A 26,030-nucleotide genomic window follows, 5' to 3' on the forward strand; every position below is an offset into this window, starting at 1 on the left:
CTAGTCCCAAAGACAAACAGGATAACTGGAGCTAACATCTCAGATAAACAAATGTCTACAGACATACTTATGGAAATATATTTTTAATTCTATCAATTGTTCTATAATGGGGAGAGGTGGAAAGAAACCCCTGGCTTAACAGCAACAGTTCCAACAGAACAACTTCTGATGCACAAATATACCAAGTCCATTAGAAAGTTGCTTAAAAACAGCTGCCTACTTTCCCCTCTCTCAGAATTACAGAGGACTGGCACAGCTACAGTCTTACAGGACACTGAACTGGTCTGACAATTATGCAATTTTGTTGTGAAAAGGGGAGACATAGAATACAACACAGAATAACCATGAGAAGATTATAAATATTGTGTTAGAGCAAAACACCTAAACAATGCAGCTTGACTATCAGGATAACAAAAGTGGCAACCATTCCAGAAAAAAAAAAAAAAAAACCCACACAATTCCATTATATCAGGATACCCTTAAAAAGTAGAAAAATTCTGATGTCACCTTCAAATGTAGGTACACATTTTCCTGCAGGGCATTTAAATGAACATATGCTTCAAGGAAAAAAACAGAAAAGCAAAGGGGGATACTAATTTTCTAGGAGATTGTTTTTCATATGCTACCATCACAAACGAAAACCAACTCTGAAGCTTCTTACCACTTCTGTTGATGTTTCTGCATGTTCAGAAGTAACGTGTTCTTGAAGAGATGTTTCCGTATAACCCATTTTTCCACAATAAGGACAAGTAAAAGACTGTGGCTGCTCTACAGAGAAAGCTTCTCCACCATAGTACAAATCTAGAACAGAAAATGTTTTCAGACAGGTTATTTTTTAGCAGCAAAATGAATTATTACATTCACACACACATGGGTTTTCATAGATGAAATCACTGACACATTAATCCAGCATTTCATCAAAACAGATAATTTTTAACGCTGTGCAGGAGGCGTATGCTGATATTCAGAAAGCGTTCAATTACTGAACTGACAAACAACCAAATTTCATTTTCATTAGCAAACAGAACAGTTTTCTAATGCTCAATAGCAGCAAAGGTTCATGGTGCTGCCAAACCTTCACTTTTCTGCCAGCCTTATTATTCTTAATGCAAGGTCACCTACAACAATTTAGACTGGCTTAAGAGTTTTCAAAAACTGAACTCTGCACTCTACTCTTAAAGCTAGACTTAAAACAGTGATTTAGAAGCACTAAGTGACTCAATATGACAATATCTGTGCCATACCTGAACCACTGTTTAGCAATAAGTTTTAGAAAAGCCTGGAAGAAAAAGGAATCTGAGATCTGTTATACACCAGCTTCAACCCTTAGGCTTGTTGAATTTAGCCACTTTTTGACCACCGATTAAGCAGGCACCGTTAAGTTGCTATTTCAGCAGTTCTCCAAACTAATCATGAACATTTAAACTATGCAAGAGAATAATGCCTTTCTTTCTCTTCAGGGATTGTGTGTTCTACAGGAAAGATGAATAAGCTTTACTCTAATTTGCCCATCGAGACAAAAATGCAGCTTTCTTGAGCAAATAATTTAAAATCTTTCACTGACACTTCTTGCTAGGACTTACTGACAAATAGCATATTTACACAGAATTCTGAACGTTCTATTTTAATTAAAAATTGGACAAATTTCAATGAATATCAGAACTTATGTTCTGCACTACAAGGCAATATCCATCTAATGTGCGTTTGGAATATGTCCTTCTGCAGGTATAAGTAGCATCTTCTCAAGGTTCACTGCATCTTCTGCTATTGAACTGTCTTCAGCACATGACAAAGAACAGAACAGCATTTCTTTCGTTTCTGCAGCCATACAAAAGATACAGCTTAAGCTAAAGAAATTAATTCTCCAGATGAACACACCTATAAAATGTTGCTGTACATGCTGCACATTCAACAAGACAGCTAACCTACAGTGTTTTACTAATAACTAGAAGTTTTCAGTGTTAACACTCCATGACCAGTGTAAGATACCTCAACTTATTAGTATGATGATTGTAAGTACAGTTAAAGACACCAGATCAGTACAGCTCCACAGATGCAATACACTGCAGAACAAAAATGTTCAGTAAGTCCCTGTCCCTCTTATTCAGAAACTACTTCAGGAGAACTTCTGTGCTGGAGGATGAGAGAAAGCTATCCCCTTTCCAGGGGCAGCAGAAAATGCCCAAGCAGACAGGCAGCCTTGCCAAAAAGGAGACCCTGTCTGACAAACCGACCATTTCAGTTGGTCCATCAAATTATCTATCACACTCAACTTAAATTCCATTCTGAACCTGGACTCTTATTTCTAAGACACAGACACAGACACACACAAGTATCATAGGCAAAGCTACCCAGAAAAAGTTCCCAGTCAATTAAGTCCTAGTTCTCTGAAGCAGCATTTAAGGTTCCTTGGATTTTCTGTACGCTGAGGTACAGGAGTAGCTTTTCAATACAGAGAACAGAACTGCAAATTCAGATATGAGTGAAACAGAGGACTATGCAGACAGAGTCAGCATGAATACACCTTGGAAGAGATGCCCCCCCAAAACCTGAAAGCTATTTACATAGTGCTAACATAATCAGAAGCCTGGAACCATGCCTAGAGGGAATCAGTATGTCTTAATTCAAAACAACTGTCCTTACCTGATCTCTAGAAACCCTCAGGAAGAATTAGTGAGGGCTGGAAGAGGAAGGGCTATTAACAAAGACCTACTTTTCCACATCTGTAAGAAAGGACCACCACTTACACGTATTCTATTCAACGGTGGAAAACAAAGTTACTAGGCAGAAATAAAACCTCCTACAACTTAAATCTGCTCATTTGGTTTAGAAGCTAAATATCAACCAGTCTGAGAGTGCACATTGCATTCTCAAAAGACAAAAATGTAACTGGAACAACATAAAATTGCCAATGTCAATGTTTTTAAACTATTGGTAGTATTTCCTCATTATTCAAAATTAGTTTGCATTTATTATGTAGAGGTAGGTCAGTGCTACAGTTACTTGGCAGGCAGTCAGAAAAGGGCTGGGGCTGAGGCAAGATTACTCCATTAGCGTTCAGAACTCGGACAGCCCTGCGTCAAGGTGGTGAGCAGTAGCTGCCTTGCTTGCAAGTCTTCCATGATTCTTTTATTTACATGATATGCAATAAAAAGTTATACGAAAATCAACCTGTTTCAAGTGTGAAGTGCTATCTGTGGAGTTTAGCAACGAGGAGGAATACTACGGAGACGGTTTCAGATATAACACAGAAGAATTACATAATTCACAGAACTCCAAAATGTTTGTGAGAGTTATTAACTAGCACCACTTTCACGCAAGTGCTTTTCCTGGAGTACTTTTCTGAAAGTCTCTCAAGATTCACATTCAGTTCCCAGTTCTTATGCTGCCAAAAAACTGAGTGGGGGTAAAACACCACCAATATGCAGAGACATACTCATATATAAATAATTCAAATATGCCACTGTTTCAAATGAGCAAAGCAAGAACAATGCTCACAAGGGACAAGTTCCAAGTCACTGAAACAGTCCGAATAGATCAGCAATACACAAAGTGGAATGCGCTTTCTTTCAGGAAAGTACAATCGAAAGGATGACGATTCAATTCAATGTAACAGTTAACTACAATACACAACGCAAAATGCCTCAGTGAAGATGCAGGAAAGAATCCTCCTCGACCTCATCCAAGTACAAACTGTATCAAAGAAGCCCTCCGCACAAGTTTTTACAGAGTATACCAAAAGGGAAAAGCTTAAAAAGCATTCTCACTTCTGCAGTGTCATTCCACAGGGGAAATGCAGTAAACTGGCTCTCACTTTTTCACTGTCCTAAAGCTATGAAAAAGTTGAAACCTATATAAAGATTTCAGGAGGAAAGTAAGTGAGATAACCAAACTTCTGAAATCAATGGTCAAAAAAAATTCAAATCTGCCTACAACAGTACACACAAATATACTGTTCTCTGAAACTCAGTAACTGAGCAAGAACTTCTGCAAAATATGCTGCGTAACTGTGGCAACAGCAAAATGCCACACAACAAATACTCTGAAAGTTAATGATAATGTATTTAGCTGATCCTCTGACTTCCCTCAAGCTTTGTTATGATCCTCACGGTGAGGATTAAATATTTATTTACTGGTTGTAAAATCAAGAGTGCCCGTCTTTGCAAACATGGACACACACATGCAAGAACATGAAGTCGGTTTCCCTCTGAGGACTGTACCCAGTTGAGCAATCTCATTCCAGGAAGTCTGGCACCACATACACTGATTTGGATAAAACAAAAAGATGAAGTCTTGAAGCAGCAAGCCAAGACCCCACAAAAAAAGGGGGCATAAACTTTACTATCTTTCAAAGGTTTTTCACATAAAAGCAGGTATTATTCTCGAATGCTTTATTTACTGTCTAGAGAAAAAAAATCCTTCAAAATTATTACATGATTTGAATACCTCTACCTATAAACCTCACCTCATTTCATAAACAAAGGCATTTTCAAGTATGATAGAATGACCAAACTCAACTTCCCAGATGAACAAATGGCACAGAGCTGCAAGCAGTCTGAAGAGAGTGGTAAATAGATCAGTACACAGGTAGAACTCGCTTCCTTAGATACACTTAATTCAGTCCAGATGTCAAGAGCTTCAGCAGTACAGGGTGTTTATCATACCAGGGAGGCGTTTGACAGATACTATCAAATCGTACGTTTCTGGCCCTTGCTTTTAAAGGATCTGAAACAAGCCACTTTTATTAATAAAAAATAATAATCTACCAGTCTGAGTTCCAGCCTCCTGGTGATACTGGTATATCACACCTGGTTCCAGCCTCCTGCATACTGCCACTCATGCCTCCTTCCACATCTTTCTTATAACTCACACCAATCTTAAAATCGCATGCCAAGTAAGAGTAAGCATGCCTTCCTTGCTTGGGGGTGGGGGTGGGGGGGAGGAACAGAGATCCCTATCAAAAACGATATCACTTACTGGCTAATCTAAAGACTTTTCCCTCAGAAGTTTGTACCTCACTCCTTTTTCCTCTTTGACCTTAATCTCTCTCCACTTTTTATACAATGAAACTCCTGCTCCATGGACCTTTTCTATTCTGAAATAAAAGACATCTAAGATATGTTTTCTTTTAAAATACAACCTAAATGTAAAAAAGAGGTTGGCAACAGAGGGATATAATGAATTGTATTTTTTGGTCTAATTTTAGAGTTACAGTTGCTGAATGACTACTTCTCCACCTGTTGTTTTTACAAGGACATCAAGAATTCTCATGAAATTAACACAGTCATGCTACTGACACCCTCAAAGGCTCATCTGCTAAGGCCCCAGTGATTACAAGTATGGGAAAAATGAACAGGCCAGGCCTCTGAGGCTGCAGAAGTGAGGCATCCTACAATTGTATTACTGTTTCCATTTACAGTTATATTAGTGTTCTGATGAGACTGGCTCATGACCAGAGAATTATCCCTTCTGGCCACAAAGAAATCTTTCAGATAATGAACTCTAATTTTCTCTAAACGCCTTCCTACAGAAAAGTTTGAGTTTGTAACTCCTCACACTCCTCTGGTCCGCTAAAGCCCTCTTTTCAGAGGGGCTAGGAAGGAAGAAAGGTTTGCTCAGGAAAAAAAAAAAAAAAAAAAAGGAAAAAAAATTTAGACTAAACACATCTCTCCAGGAGAAGTTTCCTTACCCACACTGCTTATCACATAGTGGAAAAGTAGAAGGAAGGATCAGAATAGCGTGTAAAGGAGAATCAGCAATAGCTTATAAAGTTACATTTCAAGCCTAATGATTCTTGGAAAGTACAGCTTTCTTGAAGGAAATTGAATTAATGCAAAAACTCAACCAAAAAAAAAGAATAATCTTGCTTTACCATCCATCTATAGACACAAACTACATTTACTTAACATCTAAATCTTTAACTAACATGTTCTTTACCTACGCAGGAAGCCAGTAATGAGATAGAAGTATGGTATGATTCCTTAAGTAAAACAAATCTTTGAAGGAGATGAATCAGGGATACACTTTATAACAGCTTGTCCTTCTACACTGCTAAGATATATTTCTTTAGAAGGGTATAAAGAAGCCAGGAATTTTAGTTTCATTTGCCTTAAGTGTAATTTATTTCTGTAGATATATCTAATTGAAATGAAAAAATATTGGTATAAAAATACTGGTATATTTCAACCAAGGTGTTGGTGTGAAATTTTTTTTTGTCAATATACATTTGAACTGAAAGGTAGAGGAAGCTAAATAGTGATAAACACTACCTTCTAAAAAATACATTCCTCTACCACTGATCAAAAAGCACGATTATTCAAAACGATATTATCTTGAAAATAGTTTCTTCTGTTTTGCTGCATATTTTCTGACCAAATCCCTTTCTAAACCTCGGTAGCTACTCTGCTACAAGTTTAAAGAAACAATGCTTACTCAGCTTCTATTTATAAAAATTCACAAACAGGTCAACAAGGCCCCCATGAAATCCAGCATGGGAAAGTGCCCACCCTGCCCCGGATACTGGCTGGGGCCGGGAGCAGCTCTGTGGAGAAGCTCCAGCCCCGGCAGCCGCGAGTGGAGCAGGGGCAGCGGCAGGACGCTGCCGGGCAGCCCCGAAGGCAGCAGCGTCCTGGGCAGCGCGAGCAGGGGCACAGCCCGCAGCAGGCAGGGCAGGGGCGGTCCCCTGGCCTCAGCCTCGTCACACCCTGGCCAGACACTGCCTCCGTCCGGCGTGAGGCCCCCAAGGCTTCAAGGGCGAGACCCCTTGCCTTGCGAGGAGAGGCTGCAGGACAGGATCTTGTTGAGCCTGTAGAAGAAATGGCTTCAGGGGCACCTCGCAGCAGCTCCTGGTATCAAGGAGAGGAGTTGGGCTCTTTATAAGAAAAAGGTTCCGACTGGATATAAGGAAGGCATTTTCCCCCATGTAGACAGTTGAGCAGTGGAGCAGGCTGTCCAGAGAGACTGTGTCATCTCCATCGTTGGAGGTTTTCCAGACCAAACTGGATAAAGCCCTGAATAACCTAGTCTGACCCTACAGCTGTCCCCACTTTGAGCAGGAGGTCGGACTAGAGACCTCCCAAGATCTCTTCCAACCTGAATTACGCTATGGTTCATCCTACGAAATTAACAAAGACACACAGTAATACAGCTATATATCATTCACCTAGTCTCTTCATATTCTGTCAATCACATGCTGTGTCCCGCTTGACTTACTGATTGGACTGACCCACTTCCAGTAGGGGAAATCTCTACTCACCTTATTTAGAACTCTCTTCTTTCATTCAAAAAGGCAGAGCAAGAGCCACTTTGGCTAAAGTAAAATACCAGCTCAATTGAATGAGGAAAGAGCTGCTAATTCCTTCCAGCCAGAGCATCAGTATTTTAATCTTTTAGCAAGATCTGAGTACAACTATGTCCAGCAGCAAGAAATAGTATAGCCTCCATTTTTCTTTGGGCAATATCATCAGTTCTCAATTTGAGTCTTCAATCACAGAACTAAATAGAGGCGGGGCTAATCGCTGCAGAACCAGGAGGCACACTTTTGGGGCCGACAAACGTTATGCTAGGTATTCAGTTTATTTGACCAGCTGAATGTTTTGTTTCACTGGCAGGTGTCAGGGTCCTGAGCGCACAAACTGGCCTTACTTTCCCTGATTAGCCCTCAGCACAGCCCTCAATGCACACACCTTCCGCCCACAAGCCAGATTCAAGTGCAGCACTCCTGGCCCTCCTGGACTACAGCGTACCTGCCTCCTGCTGTTTTAGTGGGTTTTCCGGCATTGACCCCAGACCCGACTTGCTATCCTTGCTTTGTCTACGTAATGGGATCTGTTCCTGTCACCAACCCTGCCCTGCACATCTTGTCTGGGCGCTGCAGGACTGCATGCTGTTAGTGAGGACATAGTCCCTCTCTGTACTGCGGTCACCCTCAGCTCCAGGTACCGCATACCGAAGCCACGAACAAACACAGATGCTGATGAAGATTACAAAGGACTTGATGTCCATCTGCCAAGATGAAGCACTGCCAATACAGCAGATCCTGCCTGATGGCAGGGGCCAACTGGCTGGGGAGCAGCTTTGCTGAAAAGCTTTTGGATGTCCCGGTGGACAGCAAGCTTGACATGAGCATAAAACACATCTTTAGGCTAATGTATTTATTTAGCAGAGACTTCCAAAAGAAAAGCATCCAAGTTTTAAGAAGCAAAAGACACTTTCTAGATATTCTCAGGTTTCAGTAGTAGAAGTGGTATAAAACGGTAGGAGTTTTTAGAGCTAAAGACTTACGATAAACTTCCGTACTGCAGTACCTTCAAAGCTTTGGCATTTATTGTCAGCTTAAGGCTGCATAGCAAGCATGTCTCTGTCCTCTTTTTCCCATGCGTGAGCAGCATTTAACGTTTATGGCAATGCTGTCATTTTACCCCACGTGTAACAAACATTCACGGCTACTGGAGGCCAAATAACTTTGAACTGTGCATCATCAACTGCAACCAGTACTCTAAATGAATATACTGTTCCACAAATAATTTAGTAAAAATATTAGCAAGCGAGAACAAAAAAAGAAGCCTGAGAAGAGGCATATGCACATGAAAACACGTACAGGCATTTTTGATAATGCACTAAAAACTTCCACTCCAAACCCTGGATACCCAGGGTCTCGGGTTTTTTCAAAGTTATTATCAGGCAGGCAAGCCAAGACCTGAGAATTACCAGAAAATGAAAAGACTTCTCCACTGAAAGGCAGTTTTGAGAAAGCAACCATATATTTGTATATCCAACTGATCGCTGATCTTTCAGTCCATAAGGAAATAGACATTATTATTTCACTTTTGTCTCAACCAATAAGGTAAAGAAATAACCTACAATTAATAAACCTTCCCCTTCTAAGACACTATTGCATTTAAGAGCTCAAAATTTAAAGAACATTACAGCTGGAATGACTAAAAGCTGTTTATTAAAATAGTCCTATGGGCTTAAAACAAACAAAGATGCAGACAAGACATGCCCAATGTCATCAATATCTTCGAGCAAAGATTTGTCACAGAAGTATCTCCTGAGCTACAATTCCACTGCTACAAAGACATCGTGGTACAACAGAAATAACTAGTGCAATAGAACGGACAAGAGCAACTTTTAAAAAAATACTGAAGTTGTTTTGCAGCCAGAATCAGTTTTTAATTAGTAGGACATTAAACACATCCCAAAAGGACTACCTACTAGTCCTAGTTACTAATCTTTTATACTCAATACAGCCTATCATTACCCTTGCTGCAATAACACCTCCACAGAAGCCACCATAAAACAACATTTTCCAAACTCTCATCGCTATTTTACTTCTTTTACACTGTGGCAAACCCTAGAAAACCATACCAAAGGTGGTGGTGGTAGTGGGGGGAGAGGGGGTTGCCTAGATTTGCCCACACCTTTTGAATTGGAAGTTAATTAGGGATAGTCATTGTTATCCAATATATGAAATAGTCCAATAATCTCTTGTGAACCATATTACAAAGAAATATGTAAAACAGTTTTTGCATGCTAGAATCAAAGAGAATATGCTTGGTTTCAGAAGATGGGAACTTTTTGCAATTCTCAGTGTGGCTAGCAAGTAAAAATATTAAAATATACGTTATGTTTGTGTATGTTGTTGTGCATGTTTGCAGCAAATGGCTATGGTCACAACGATGTTATCACTTACCAAAATCTACTCTCGTTAGTATGCACTGCATGGGATGGTCCGTTGTATGCCTTGTTGTTGTTGCACCACTTTCATAACAAGTTGCACACAGATCGTAATCGTAGCAAATTAAACACTTGTATCTGCGACCTCGAAAATTTCCTTTTAAACATGCATCGCAGCTGACACCTATAAACAAATAAAATTGCATGAAAACATCAATAAACGCACTGTTTTTCAGTAAGAGAGAGATTTGTTAGTATTCCCTCCCAAGAACCCAAAGAAGCAAGCCATCTCTGACACATGCAGCTGACATATACATCCACATTTTAAGTGCATTTATCTCATAAAAAGACACTAGTCTCCTAAAAGGAAAATCTTGAACTCTGAAAGTAAAACAAGAGCAAATTCAAGCATCTGAAATGACAACTGGTTAAGCTATAAAAATCGCTTTAGACCTGCCTTTGTATGGAAGCCTTTATCTGGTAGCATGACTGGTGTTTTGACTGCTGTTAAAGTAGGTTTGACCCAAGCTTCCTAAGCTGAACAGCAACATGGCTGATGGAGGCAATTGAGAGGAAAAACAAACAAACAAACAAACAAACAAAAAAAACCCCCACAACAACAAACCACCGAGAAGAATCCACTAGCTTTTATGTCTTTACTTTCCTGCTTACTAGTATTTCAGTTCTGAAGAACAGCATAACCACCTCTGCTAATATATGTGGGGTAGAAATTAAACAATTTTTTTTTTGCTATTTTAAGGAATAGGAAAAAATTAAGATGCTTTTGTAGTTAGGTTGCATCAGTTTTCTCCACCTTCTTCCTTTCTGGAGTTCAAATCTTTGACACCTGTAATGTGACTAGTTTACAATGCAAAAAAAATGCTTCAAAGCTTCTAAAGGTTTTCATTTTCCCAGTGTGGTTTCAGATCTCTGTTGGTTACTTAGGTGAGTGCATGGGAAACATCACCATCTTGTCATCGCTCCTTTAACTGCACCAGCAAATTAAGCACCTCCATGAAAGAAACAAGTGCATACAACACATGCAGTATTTTGATCAATATTCTCCTTCAGCATTAACTACAACACGATCTTCATAGTTTAGCAGCTACAGCCAACCTTACAGAGGCAGAGTTTACAGAACAAAATAGCTACATTAATATCTGCCATCCCCCCTTTTTTAAGCCTAATTAACAGAGGACGAACGTTATTTGCAGGAAAAAAAAAACTGCGTTCTGTGTTGTGCTACTCTACTCTAGCATTTGAGCAGAAGCTTTAACGCTTGTTATACTAGAACGCAACTAGAATTTCACTCACATCTTTGTTACTCATTTCAATGCATTTACACATTACATGACATTAAACACATCACCACATTTAGATGAACCATGGACAAAACAATGTTTTGTCAGTTTTCCTTTCACTCTCTTTACTCACAGGCTTACTTTAAAGCATAAATCATCATTACCACTGTCTGACTAACCACCATGCACCAGTATGAATATTGAACCTTTTTCCTTAGTTGCCACACTCGCTATTCAGTTTGCAAGTGTCACTCTGCATGGAATAGTATATTCAGAAGAAATTTCTTCAAGTATATCCTTCATTGGTCATAACCTGAAAGAACTACCTTTTGATGATGTCAGTGTTAACACTGGTATGAAGTTTTTAATCCTTCCTCTTTGAAATGTTGTTCACTGAAGTTTTGTCCGTTAACTCTGAAGAACCTGTAGCAATCTTTTATGATTTATGAGACACTTAAAGTGACCTAACTTTGGAGAACATCTGCTCATTAATTCTCTGGAACGGATTTTATCGCTTACATCCATTGACTGCTTTTCTTCCTACCGAGATCTAGAACATTTTACATATGCAACATCCAAATTTCCCCAACAATGCATGGTGTACACAGAACACTCATCAGCACTCTGGCAGCACTACAAGTCTTTTTTCAGCTACTGAAATTTTTTAAAAACAGCTCATCAGCAAGTTAGGCATCACTTTGAAATAAGCAGGCTAGTTTACTATAGAGTCCATGTTACGCACTAACACTTTCTAGATGAAGTATTAAGCCATGCTTCTCCATTAAGTCATACTTTCCCCACTTCTCCTTAAATTCATAACAATTGATTTAATGCAGATGCGTGCCTCTCTGCAACTGCCAAACTCCTCCCGTCACATGTTCTCTCAAACATCTAAATAGTCCATATTTGAAGACAGACAAATGTTTAAAGTTTTTCTTTCTATCATTTTTGTTTGCTTCATGTTAATGCTTCTGCACATAATTCCATAGTACCCTCCCACACACTTTGTAATATGAACTCTGGAAAAATTCCACTATGAACATAAATGCAAACATTATATTGAAATTTAACTTTTAAATACATTTTCACCAGAAGTGTTAAAGTACAACGTCTTCAAACAGCAGATGTCTTGCTTTTTATGATTACTTCCCAATTTGAAATTCTGTGATTTGAGTTCAACAGAAAATCTAATTTTAGTGTAACCCACCATTACTGTTGGCAAAGTCAGGTCCAGGGAACAAGAGGAAGTTACACAAAGAGCATGCTTTCTACCGCTCTCAGAGCTAGCTTCACGTGACTCCAAACTACTCCCCTTCTGTGAATAAGGCTGACAACAGCGGGTGTAACAAGCTAATCTTATATCCTTTTGAGTAGCAAAAAAGGAAAATCCCAAAAGGAAACTGGTAAAATGAGGACTAAAAAAAAAACCAAAACAAAACAAAACCAAAAATCTTAAGTTTACAGCTAAAGCCATATTTAAAGCCCTAAACCTCCCACTGAAGCCAGCAGAACCTCATTTTCAGAAGTTATATCGCTTATTCTTCCATTTTAATAAAGTCTCTGAAATTCAGCTCTGTTTTAGTTTTTCCCATTCTTCTTCAGGCCTATGACATGGTCGCCAAGACCTCACCCATCTATCCAAGCTGGAACTGAAAGCTGGAATACTCAGCCAATTAATCACCTCCCACCCTATTCTTGCTACCATAGTAAACACTTTCACTTCCCTAGGCAGTCTTAGATTTTTTTTTTCCAGTTTTCCCTGTCTTAGTCTTTACATTCCATCAATTAATTGTAATTCCAGAAGCTCCTTTCTTTTTCCCCTCAAAAAACCCTCTTTTTCCCCTCAAAAAACCCAAGACTTTAAGACAACATATTCCTATCAGTACAGTATGTCTTTCAGACCTCCAGCACTTCATTTCATTTATCAGAAAAAGTTACAAATGCAGCAGGTATGCAACAAATTCAAGAACGTTAAACTAAACTGGACGTATTCACATTAATCAGAGATTTAGAGAAGAACACATGCTCAGGAAGGGTTCCCTTTGAAGTAGGCAACAAAAACAAATACAAGAGTGAACAACACGTGACAAGGTTTTAGATGTTCTGCACACAATTCTGACTTATACAGAATGGTATTGACTTTTTAAAAGCATTCGAATGAAATTCTATTACCTCTAAATGAAATCTTACTCAATGAGAACTTTTGTCTCAACTTATCTACAGCAATCATCTGGAACGATCAGAGTAAGAAACACCCCTTTTATTTAAGATGAACTGAAAACGGATTTTTTTCATGGTAAGTGATAGCAAAGGCTTTTCCAATTTTTTCCACTTTCATGTAATTGCTAAACAATTACATGAAAGTACACACACCCACAGTTTATCATGTGTTGTGTCTAATTAAAACATGTTGCTCGTTGACAAAGATTTTTTTTTTTCCAATGTAACGCTATTCCACTAGAGGGTAGCATTGTGTTAAAAGCCTAAAGACTTGGTTCACGCCACCTTTAATAATCAGCCTTCAAATTCTGAAGGGTTCTTCAACAGTATTCTCTCTCCAGAGTATCGGTCCTCATAGTCTCTTCAGGTTAACACTTTGAGTGAAAGGAGAAATAAGGAAATACCTAACCATTCCATTCATAAAATACGTTTTGGTCATTTAATACAACAGTCTCACTATTTGTACATCAAGCCACCCCACCTTTTCACCTAATGAAGGATGATTACTTCAGGAGGATATCATCACGCATACATACGTAACATGCTGGGCAATGACGTACAAAAACAAGAAAAAACCCTTTCACACTCACTCCCAGCCTGACAACCAAATATGATTTGCTCCTATGTTATAGGACTGCTTTTGCTAGAAATTAACCAAAAAGAAAGCAGCCTATCTGGGATTAAGAGTCAGAAAGACCAAAGCAAGCACATGATCTGATTTCCGAATGTAGAGAGTAATGCTGGACAGACGGCATTACCACAGCTGTGGTTCAAATACCACTTGCACTGAGATTAATTTGTTTTTACACTTGCAAACAAAGCTAAGGTGTAAAATCTAATAAGACGTCCTGAATGTCCCAAAACCAAACGACTGCCTTGGATAGACATGAGCAACTCTACGACTCATTTGGGACAGAGCAAATTCTTTCTTCCATTTGACCTCCCCAGACAGCACAGACAACCAGGAGGATAATACTAAACACACAATAATCCCGCCTAGATAAAATGACCTGAGAAATTTTATATTCTGCTTACACATAACAGGTACGATTCTTCAGGCCTGTCAAAAGCCCTCAGAAATAGCATTTCAAGGACTAGGTAGTATTACAAAAACTATGTAGTTGAACTGCGATGAAATTTTAAATAACTTTGCAAGAATGACAAAAGAAGCAAGAGGGCCTTTATCCGTTTCAGTATTTGACAGAGGAAAGCAAAGACACTGAACCAGACTCACTACTGGAAAAGGAGGGACATAATGAAATGAAACTGCATTTCTCAAAAGCCTTCAAGAAGTAGTTTCATACGTACACCTAAAACACCACAGAAACTATGGACATCTGATTTGAGGACAAGCATGAAGAGGATTAAGAGAATGTGTCCACAGTAAGTAAGAAGCACGCTTCATTTCAGAACAGTAAGCTGCAATACCTTCTACTTAAGACAATGTACAGATAAGATTTTAATGGGAAAAAATAACAATTTTTAAGGAGAAAGGGAGGAACTTATCCCTCTAGTACTACACTGAAAGACATGGTCTGTTTCAATAGACATGATTTGCAAAGCAGCAGTGAGAATGGCATCCTCACAACACATGACAGATTTCTTGAAAAATGGATTACCTCCTGAAGTGAAAAGTTCAAGTTCTTAGTATGCAGAAGCAATATTTCTGCATGCGAGAGGGGGAAAAGAAAAAAAAAAAGGCAACTTTAAGAAAAATCAGAGGCTACTGCCCAAATAATTCTCAAAACCGTATCAATGTAAAAGCTATACCTCATAAGACAAAGTCAAGAGGAGAATTCCGGAGCCAGCTTTCTTACAAAGAACATATGGTCAAATGTAAGCCATGCAGTGACAATGAAAGACACTGCATTTTTTCTTGTTCTCTACCTCAAACAGTCTAAACTGCTAAACTTCCCCCAATATTTTGGATGTATCATTTAACTTTTAGAAATCTCAGGGAAAAGTCTATCCGCTAATCACTGTAAAAAAACATGTAGAATAGATATGAAGCCTGCATCTGAAATACTCAAGAAAAATAAGGGAAAGTTCAGTGAAGACAGCAAGAACTACCTGTGGACATAGAGCAGTGTTTAATCCTTGTGCTAACCTTGAGAATGAAACCACACGCTTTTAGCGACGCATGGAAGAAATTATGTTTGTGGGTAGCTTCGCTATTTTAACGTTCCTGTCAGCAGTCAAATGTTCAAAAACTAGCTTTCTGGTCCGTAATTCATATACGGTTCTTTCTTTAGCAGTGCTCAGATTAAGGATCACCAAAATTATTTTAATATTCAGCATGCATACTAAATTAGCTTGTCAATGATCTCCTCTCCAGAATGAAGATGCCAGTCATCTCAGTCCTTTTTCCTGCCTTACAAAGAACATGAGTGAGATTCATCCTTCTCAAAGACTGACATGCAAGAGTACCACTGAATTTCAATGGGACTGCACAAACTTTAAGGTTGCCACCTTTCAAAACTACCTTTCAAAACCCGTGCAAATAGGTTAAGCATGCAAATGAAAATAAAACAGTTGTACTGTCTCTTTTGTGGTATAAAAGGCTGTAATCAGCATACTTTATTTCATCTCTATATTCTGAAGTTTGTAAGTGACATCATCACTTCAATATGCATCTGATACTCTTCCATATATACAACGCTATTTCAGAGGCGTTCTTCGTTTTTAATAAACGTTTGACATCAACCATCTGAGCTGTTGTGTACCATGCTGCATGCCTATCTCAGTCCTAAAGCAAGAAATTCTGCCCAGTCAGTTCAGCCATTTGAGACTAAAGATAAGAAAATATATGCTATTTTGTAACATTTAAAAAACTATGTCAATTGTGTCTTATTTTAGCATTCTCATCTCTCAATGCAGACTACTGACTTAACTGAGAGGTTAATTTCAAAAAATCAGATTTTGCTGCTTGTGTGAAACCACCACCAGAAAATTCAGCCAAACTATAGATCTCTGAAATGTTTTAACTTGCACGTTTACTAAAGTAAATTGTCAGAACAAACAGCAAGGAGCCCTACTACACTGAGCATACTTGAGCATTGTTGCAGCTTCCAAGTGCTGAACAGAAAATTCACACACCTTCCCCTCAAAGCAGCTGAAAACCCCCATCCCCACACACAAAGCGTGCAATGGGATTCATCATACAACATCATCCTATAGCAGCGTGAAAGAGGAAGCCACTAGACTAACATGTCTGCAAAAAGAACTAATAGGATTGAAACAACAGCCAGAGATGATGCAAACTTGGAACTGGAGAGAAAGAGGGTAGGAATCCGGGCCTATACTAGACCGGAAAGGCAGAAAGGCTTTTATTTTTTCAACAGTACTCCTTCCTCCCCAAAGCCTGGAGTAGAACCAGGTCCACCAGATCTTGTCATCTCCCTTCTGCCAACAAATTTTGTGAAGTCCGCTTGCACGGTGTCTGGTAAATGTCTAGAGCTGGTCTAAAGAGATAGAACCAATTAACACTGCTGAGCCAGTAAATTTCAGCCTTGGTCATGATACATGTGAGTGACAGCATGCTATAAAAAGGAGGTTTTTTTTACTTTTGCTGTCATATCCCAAATTTTTGAAATTATACACTGGAAGGTGCAAGTTATCTAGAGCACAAGGAACAAGCAATTAGTGATCACCCCAAAACTCGCCCAACACTACAAAGGAATCATGCAACAGAGGCAGAGATATAGCTCCCCACAGCAACAGTCATCTACCTTTACCATGAAGGTATTTTTAACTCCTGGCTGCCTCGACTCTTTCCTCTCACACATCTTTCAACTCTTACAAAGCAGCAAGCATTTTAAACAGCAGACTCCCTCCATACACACCTCTGCTTCAGCTTCAGAACACAATACATTTTGTGCAGAGGCAGTCAGGGACAAGTGCCCCAGACAGAAGTTAACATCTGATCATGTAATTAAATAGGTTATCTTAAGGCCTATGTAAAAGGGATGAAATAAAGATGTACTAGTTCGCTTAAATTCTGCCGCTTCCTAACTGCAATTTGCAGCCTTTACAAGGCAGCCTGTGAGGTACTCATTAGCTATCAATATTAAGCTACTATCTTACTAAACCACTTGATTGCACAAGTTGTACTAATAACGTAGTACTAGCATCAGCCAAAAAAGAAAATTACAGTAACATACATTTCCTTAAAACACCATCAGAAACTCACTGAATTCTGGAAAAAGTCACTTGACATTTCCTTATCCCTGCTGATCCAACCTTGAGGGGAAGGCCACGCTATCTACAGGCAACAACCAAGGCTGTTTTTTCTCTCCCCAAAATATACTGAAAACTTAACAAATATTTGTATTTCTTTAAGATCTTACTCAAAAAAATGCTAAGTAGCATTATTTTAAGATTTTATTACTTTTCCAGGGAGGTTCTACCAATTTGTTGTTTTAATCGCACTTCCCAGTAGAGCACGTGACGTTATGTCACGCATAATACCAACGGCACTTGCACAGCAAGTCTAATAACACTTTTGCAACCATTAACGCAAATATAAGCACCAAGTGCTATATTTCATCTTTTCTACATAAATCCCAGAAACACTGGTGGTTTCACTACCCCTTAGCTGAAACCGTCAGCAGGAAGTTGTTTCTCACAACCTAGATGGATGACACGCCACAGACAACTGGCAGACCCACGGAATGCAACTCTTAACTTTATCATCTTAAAAAAAACATTGAAAATTGTCCAAAAATCATGATCAACTACTCGCATTCTCAAGTTCATTTGCTCAAGCATTATGACACTAAAAGAGAAGATACCATATGAATACTTCTGTACGTTAAGTTTTAAATATGACTCAATCATTCTTATCTGAAATAGACTGAAACAGGTACTGTACACACATGCTTGCGGTATAACTTGGATCAGTTCTTGTCAATATTAAATATTTATTCTCTCTATATGCCAAGCACAGCAATCACTTCTTCTCCAAAGGTTTTACATACCAATCTGTACATTCTTTCATCTCTTCAAATATACCTTTGGGACATCACGCACACAAGCCAGAAACACCTCTAATTAGAGTTTGCTGAAAAGTCTGGACTAACATCTAGACGTTATTTTGCAAAGAATCATCACTGAACCCATGATCCAAAACAACTACTTTCCTGACAAGCCCAGAGGAATACCTTCTTATCCTCCACACTCTAGAGGACAGCAAACTTCTGTTTACTTTGAAAAGAAAACACAGATAAAATACGTTATATCTCTGTGCCAAGCGCAGAAAGCAACCATGGATGAGATGAAGACTTAATTGTTTTTTTTTTTTTTTTTCCCTCCAGGGAGTCCTGGGCAACTCCTCCAGGTACGATGAGAAAGCAGCTGCAGGAAACCAGTTCTTGAAATATATTTTAAAACCAGCTTACCCTGTTTCTATCTCAGGAATGCTTTATTTTATAAAGTAAAAAGTAACAGTGGAATTCATATTTACTCAAGAGGAGCTATTTTTTTGGAACCTCCTAGAATACTTGCCTATGCCTTCTGATTTCTGCTTTACTATTTTTACAAGTTACTGCAAAGACTGCAAAACAGAGACAAACTATGTTCTCCCAGATACATTAGCAAAAAAAAAAAAAAAAAAAAAAGGCATATTAAATACTAGCTGAACACCTGAAATTGTGTTTTGTATTCTTTATGTCATGATCAGACCCTTCACTAACTGCTCCTTAAGTTCAGACATAGAAAATTAGGCTACATTTCTAAGTTTTTGCTTCTTACAGCACACAGATATCTCTGCACTCAGAATATTATGCATAGTTTTCAGAAAAAAGTTAAGTATCTTCTCAGACGAAAGTATTACATTTAACATACCTAAACGTTTAAAAGACAGCAGAACTCTTAAGCCATCAGCAGAATCGATTCACAGTCAAAGGCTTTACCAGATATGCCTAACAGCCTTTTAAAATATAATTACAAACAGAGCATATGTTGCAAGGACTTTTGATCAAGCAGATTTAGGTTTCTAATTGAATACCTGATACTATGTCTCAGAAATCTTATCTTTCACTTAATGTAATTTAATTTGGTCTTCAAACACCACCACAACATGAAAGGCTGTGAAACTACTATAAACACAACACAATTAAACAAACGGTAACATATTTATCAGAGAGCAGAAAGTTTGCAATGTGGCATGACCTCATTTAACAACTCTGTTAATCTGGAAAATGGCAAAGAGAACGTGAATTCTATTAACAGAATATCCTTCAATTGAGGAAAGCTGTAAACAGTGCCAGGGCAAAAAAAAAAAAAAAAAAGAAAAAAAGAAAAGTAATAATAGCAGCAGGGCTGAACCCCGCATCTAGTAAAACCAACGGCAAAATTTTGCACTTAATAGCACAGGATCGGATTCCCAAGTTTCTTTCTGGAGTGAAAAGGATAACAAAAACATTCAGCTTAGGCAAAAAACAGCTAAATGAGAATCGGGCTGGAGGGAGAGAAGGGGAGAAAACATCATACAAGAATTAGTTCTATAGCTGGAAGAGACATGAAGAAAAACTGACAAAATCCTAAGGAGAGCTTGAACAGAAGAACTGGTACGTCCCTGTTGGGTTCTGCAAGGATTAGAGGCAGTCTTCTCAGAAAACATCTTTGCAGCTTTCAATTAAGAGCATTATTTTAAAGACAAGCTACAGAAGAGTGACAAAAAAGGAAGAACAAGGAGAACAAGTGACATATCCAATTAGGCTTCAGAGAGCTGAATAGTATGGCTCAACTGAGCGGACAGGTTAAAATGCTTGGATAGAACTGACTACTTTTTCCATAAGCCACTGTTTCAGCTAGACAGAGGAAAACATCAATACTCAACACATCGGGGAGAAGCAAAATCCACCACAGTTTTTGTTGCAGATTCTTATCATTGCACATAGTTCAGCAGAATTCAAATATTCTGGTGAGGTACACCCTATCCAGAGCGCTAGTATGTGAAATATACATTCCGGTTTTATTTCCTTTTGCACTATCCTACCTACACTCCTGACTTTCTTATACTTAAACATTTCCAAAACAGCCAAGTATGGTAACATTTTCTCCCACTCCAACAGAAAAGAGTTTGGATTTAACGCATGCAGCAAATCAGCAAGCAGACGCTGCTGGCTGGCCAGCCACAGTGCTAGAAATAAAACGCAAAAGTTTGCATGCAATAAGTTCTCTTTCAATAACATCTTGTGACTAGAATGCGTCTCGTGATAGCTGAGCTTTACAATAAAATCTTGCACAAGGTGAACTGGAAATACATAAGAGTTTTCATGTCAGGAAAATAAATCCAGAAGGCAACTGGGAGAGGCAGGGAAAGAACAAGTGGCTCTCTGCACTGAAGCGTACCTGCAACGCCTAATATAAGGTGGGCAATTGTAACTAGATTCTTCTCATTAGCCAGTTAGGTTTACAGAGATGAGCAACCAAACATTTCCAAACTTACAGCCTACTTTCAAATTCAAAATTTTGAATGGCACTGCGACTTCACAAAAGGAATTTATCTTCCCTGAATGCCACAAGACATCTAGAAACTTGTAAAAATAATCAAGTTTCCCTGAACTCAAAATAAAATGATAAGGTAAACTTATTTAAAAAGTGGTTCTGGGATATTAAAACAATCCCTATATATGATCGTTTAAGTATCAGCAGTGTTTTACCCTGGGCTTTCTCAAGCATTTTCTTACTACAGACATAAACAGACTGCCTTGGCAACTACTTTCACTCCCACTCACTGTCACAAAGAACATCTTCTCAGGCAGATAGCACGTCTGCAGAAACTACCACTGCTTATGATGGAAAAGTAACACCAGAAAAGTACTGTGGGAAATGTAGTATTGTAAAGGAAAAAAGGTTTTATACCTAGTCTGGTCACGCTTTCAGTGGGTTCCATTCCTCTTTCACCTTTATTTCACATTCTCCACTGATATGCTTGTTTGCTAATTGCTCACACATTCCCTGAATGGACAACCCAGCCATTTTCCAGTCATACCACATGACTACCTTGCTCCTTCCTCCTCCCATTAGCAGAAGTTTTCAGGTTTATTGGCATTTTTTTTCCTCCTCATTGCACAGCATACGCAAAGAATCAGAATACTACCCTTGGAATGCTTCCCTAAAGTCCCACCCTTCCTTTCTATACACTTTCAACTTATTTTTCAGAATAACTTGCCTAACTAACTCTAACAATATTTAAAAATAAAAAGTTAGATCATGTCTCTCTGATCAGCTTTCCAACTACCACTAAACATTCTAAAAGGCATCACTGATCTATGGATCACAGTTCATGAGCTTTTAGCAATTATTCTTCCCCCCCCCCCCACCCCACCCCCCGCAACTAGCTTAATCTCTTAAACAGTCTTTTTTAGGCAAAATTGCTATGCTTTTTCAATACAGCTGTTCAAACCCACCTTCGATGTAATTGTGATCCTCAGCAAAAACACTATGCGATTGCATTTTTAATCCAATACACTAAGAAAAGCATCACCTGGAACAAGTATGAAGAAAAAAAAAAAAAAAAGTAAATTCACCGGTCCATCAAAGCAGACAAAAATGGATCAATATACTGCAGAAAGTAGGAAATGCAAGTCTATCAGCCTCTCTACTGTAGTGCCATAAAATTCAAATCGTATTAAGAGATTTAAGGATATGAAAGGAAATTTCACTTTTATTCTAAGAATACAGAAGAACCACGTAAGAGCTCAAAGAAAAAAACAAATCTCCATTTTTATCTGCTAGAAACTGAAGACACATTAAAATTGTTTTTTAGAGCAGCTATTTTCAGTTTGTAGGCAACCGCTCCAAAGCGGAACCATTTAAACAATCACTACGATTTCATGCTCAACATAAATCACCCCCCACAAAGACTGGGTTTTTTGGAGGTAGAAGCTAACACTCAAGAGCAGAATCAATATTCTGTGCTGCAAAAACCTGGTCTCTCAGTTCCCCATGCTAAATTTTAGTGAAACAAATTTCTAATCACTCTTTGACCTACACCACAAGAATCAGACAGTTATCACATTTCCCATCATTTTGCTTCAGACAGAAACTTTCTGCAATCTCTCATCTTTACTCTGGACAGAACAGAGTCAGAGTAATTCAGCCTTGCTCTAGGAACAAGACATTCAGAACTAAACAATATCAAAAACATTTGCAAAACTGCACTCACAGAAAGCATCAACAGCCAGATGGGACACAGTCTGAAATTTACAGTTTTAGACGAATATTTAGAACAGGAACCTAATTTAACAACTGAGAAATTTGAATAAAAAAACCTTCTTTCCCATCAAGCTCTAAAGACTGGGAAAAAAGCTGTTTTTCTAAATTAAAATGACAGGCAGCTGTTTACATAGATATTTTCCCTTATTTGCCTAACTGAACTACATGGATAAACCATGTGCCTAATAATACAGCATTTTATCAAAGCAGACACATCCCACTGCATAATTTGAGAAACAAGCAAAGGGAGTTTCAAAACCCATTAGGTCTTATTACTTCTAATTATATGCTCAGACCCCAATGTGCAGTTACACAAAGCATAAAATAATACTTTAACGATAAGGAAAAATCAACTGTACAAACAAATTTAACAAATCTTCACTAGAATAAATGATATTTTAAAACATCTGCCTATTGGAAAGAAAAAAGGTTTCAAAATGCTTAAGAGGTAGATGTTAAAATATGAACATTTTTAAACAGCTATTCTGTCAACTACACTTCTGTATGATGCAGAATGACATTCATAATAATTTCGATTCTCTGTCCAACATTACCCGTTAAGTCAATAGCTGATCATAGTCTTGTTCACTTATTCACAGAAACCAGGTTTTTTTGGTCTAATTTTTGAATGGATGAATTTGATACAAACTGGGATATATACAACACTTTGGAGCGCAAAGCTGACAGGGTAAGGCCCAGCAGCCCTGACAACCAATAGAACAGGCATTTGACTCTGAGATTCACAACTGAACAGCAAAAAGCAGCTGAAGATGAACTGTCTATGTACTCTGGTATATAAAAATACTAAAATCTCTACACCTTGTCAGCGCCGTGAAAAAGGAAAGACATTGAGCTCTGATCTGTAGAGGGAATGTAAGAGGAAATGCAATACAGTAAGTTCAGAGGAGAAGTTCAATACGCTTTTACTGCGGAAATAGCACGTTTTTACATATATTGAGCACTACCATCCAAGATACGACAGAACAAAAGCTAGATAAGGAAGCTGGGAAAGCAGAGACACTAGAAATACTTTCATGGTATTACAATGCGTTTTTTTTTTCCTGCATCTCAGGAACACAAGCATAGTCCAGTCACAACACTGAAACATTGCTCTACTTTTACGTTTTCAGATTAACCTGTAAGCTCTGTCCTCACTTTTCTACTCTACTGCACTTGAGTTCCATGCAAAAAATCAGTTTGCATCCACTAAACTTCGGAGCTATCTCAAGTTCTCAGACATTTTTGTGGAAAACGCTTACCCTTACACTTGCATCTTCTGCAGTTAATACCCTCGTTAAACGCATAAACACTTTTGTAATTGCCCTACCGCCTGTACTTGTTGGATTCTCAAGTTTGATTTAGCAACGTATGTCACAGAAACATATACATTAGTCACCTGCTTCTTTTACCATATCTATTGGTTTTTCATGAAGATAGCATAGGCTTCTAGTCGAGAAATACCCTCAAGCAATGCCTGCGTATGAGCTCGATACTGTATCCATTTACTTCAGCAGTTTTCCAAGTGGTGTCATTCGGTGTGTCTTCGTGAAAAGAAGCCCCTGGCCCACTTGGTAGATCTAGCTGTGGTAGAGAACTTCCACGTTTCTAATAAAACTTTAAGACAATCGTTATTTTAACATATTTTCTGAGCTTCCTAGACGTAGTTATACCACACTGGCTCCTACAGGAAATAGTAAGCATGAATTACTTTCCTTCCAGGCTCTTCCACATGCGCCAGAGCAGGCAGTCACCTTACTCTGCCGGCAGGTTTCCCAGTAGAGCACTGAAACGCAGAAGTAACCCAGCACCTCACACCTTCCAACAGCATACAGTTCTGCATTACCTTGTCAGGAAAAAAATAGTCATGAAATTGCAAAGGCCTTAATAGCACTCGAAATACTGTCCGCATAGAATATACTTTACAGCCACAGTTTTGAAGCTTTTCACTTCAAAACTTGCAGACCTCTTTCAATACAGGCAACATACCCACACATAGCAACTTCGAGCCTACACTGGAGCCCAACGCAAGCCTCCTTTTTTTTTTTTTTTTTGGGGGGGGTGGGGTGGGGTGGGGTGGGGGGAGGTACAATTAGAAGATGCCTTAGAATGGTGACAGGAGAAAAACACAAGGATTCACAACTCTTAAGTTATATGCAACATCTTTAGTCTCCTTAACCCCTAAGGTCTGCTTTGGCTCTAACACAGATAATCGGATCATTCGCGGTATTTCCACTTGCAGTTTCACACTTCTGAGACATTACTCTGAGTTCCATTAGCTCCTCTAGAGCTCCTGGATTAACCTGGAAGAAGCCACAGTGTGGACCTTTACAATTGCTACCAATGGCCAAGATCTCCAAGTGCTTAGTACCATAAAAGAGAACGCAGGCAGTATTTTCTTGCAGACTAGTGAAGTTTAAAGCAATGTCGTACTATACAGGTAAGATAACCTCTGCTTTCTTCAAAAATGTTAATTTGTGAATCGGGACCTAGAGGCAAGGAAGAAGAGGTTTGAAGGAAATTCAACACAAAGTTCAATACAAGCAGGACAAACAAGCAGCATCCGTCAGTGCTGATCTGAAACACTTCCTCCGAAAGCCTCTGTTATGGTACCCTTCAAAGCGATACACAGGAGTCCTGTACTTCCGTCATCACCCCAAACTACTCTTGACTAGACAATTATATTCTGGAATAAAATTCTCAACAATTCACTCCATCTTTCCAATCACTCTGCCCAAATTCTTAATACATTTGTATCATTTTTTTTAAATGCGACATCATCAGTTAAACCTAAGAACTTGCATCCTGCTGAACCCCTGCTTCTAATTAAGCTTCAGGCAGCAGTCTGGAGTAACACAACAACATCTACAGCCAGATCTACCACTGTAAGTTTGACTGATAACAATCACTTTCTAAGGACATCTTTGACTTACAAAGTTCTCCTCTACAGCAAAATCTCAAGCTGTTTTTATCAGCACCTCACAAAAACCTTTCAGAATGGGGAACACTCGGTATGCTCTGAGATCTTGCCTAGCAATTTGCAGACCCTACGCCAAGAGAGCCTAGGAAAGCTTACTTCACAGACCATAGCATCCGTTCTTTCCGTATCCAGCAGCGTAGGGTAAGCAAGCTTCTCATCCTTCCAGTTCTCTAAAATTGGGATAACCAAGGGAGAAGAGTGCTGAAAAATGTATTTGAAGTCCTTGGGAGTCAAGAGACACCACACACCTTCCACCTCATCTTCATAAATCTGTAAGGCATCCGATTAATATAATTAACAAATACCAGTCTATACAGCAACAAAAGTGGTCACAGTTTACAGCAGGGCTAACAGACCCTGGGGCAGAAACTCTGACCCGTACAGTACTCAGAAATCAGCTTGTATTTGTTTGACACTTTCATCTTATCTGAACAGGACAACCCATATAAGAGGACAGGTATGGAATTAAGATCAGCTGAACTATTCTACATACTTCTATTTGGGGAAAAAAAAAAAAGTTCAGTCATGATCTAGGGAGCTGCGCATTCTCTACAGTTTACATTTGCAAAGCTCAGGTGTCCTCACAAATTCTCAGGATTTCCTGGCTTTACCTCTTCTCCCACATTTAGGTT

The 26,030-nt window shown here is 38.8% G+C and overlaps 1 protein-coding gene across 1 annotated transcript in view; it reads right to left on the reverse strand.

The window, feature by feature from the left end:
* Positions 1 to 26,030, reverse strand: part of LOC104152281 (E3 ubiquitin-protein ligase KCMF1) — a gene marked incomplete at its 5' end in the record, with an annotated part of 49,729 nt that overhangs the window by 12,581 nt on the left and 11,118 nt on the right. Inside the window, 2 exon segments of the mRNA XM_068927861.1 lie at positions 662 to 801; positions 9,695 to 9,862. Coding sequence (XP_068783962.1) covers positions 662 to 801; positions 9,695 to 9,862 — 308 coding nt within the window.

The sequence above is a fragment of the Struthio camelus genome, chromosome Z, assembly GCF_040807025.1.
Source record: "Struthio camelus isolate bStrCam1 chromosome Z, bStrCam1.hap1, whole genome shotgun sequence".
Lineage (NCBI taxonomy): Eukaryota > Metazoa > Chordata > Aves > Struthioniformes > Struthionidae > Struthio > Struthio camelus.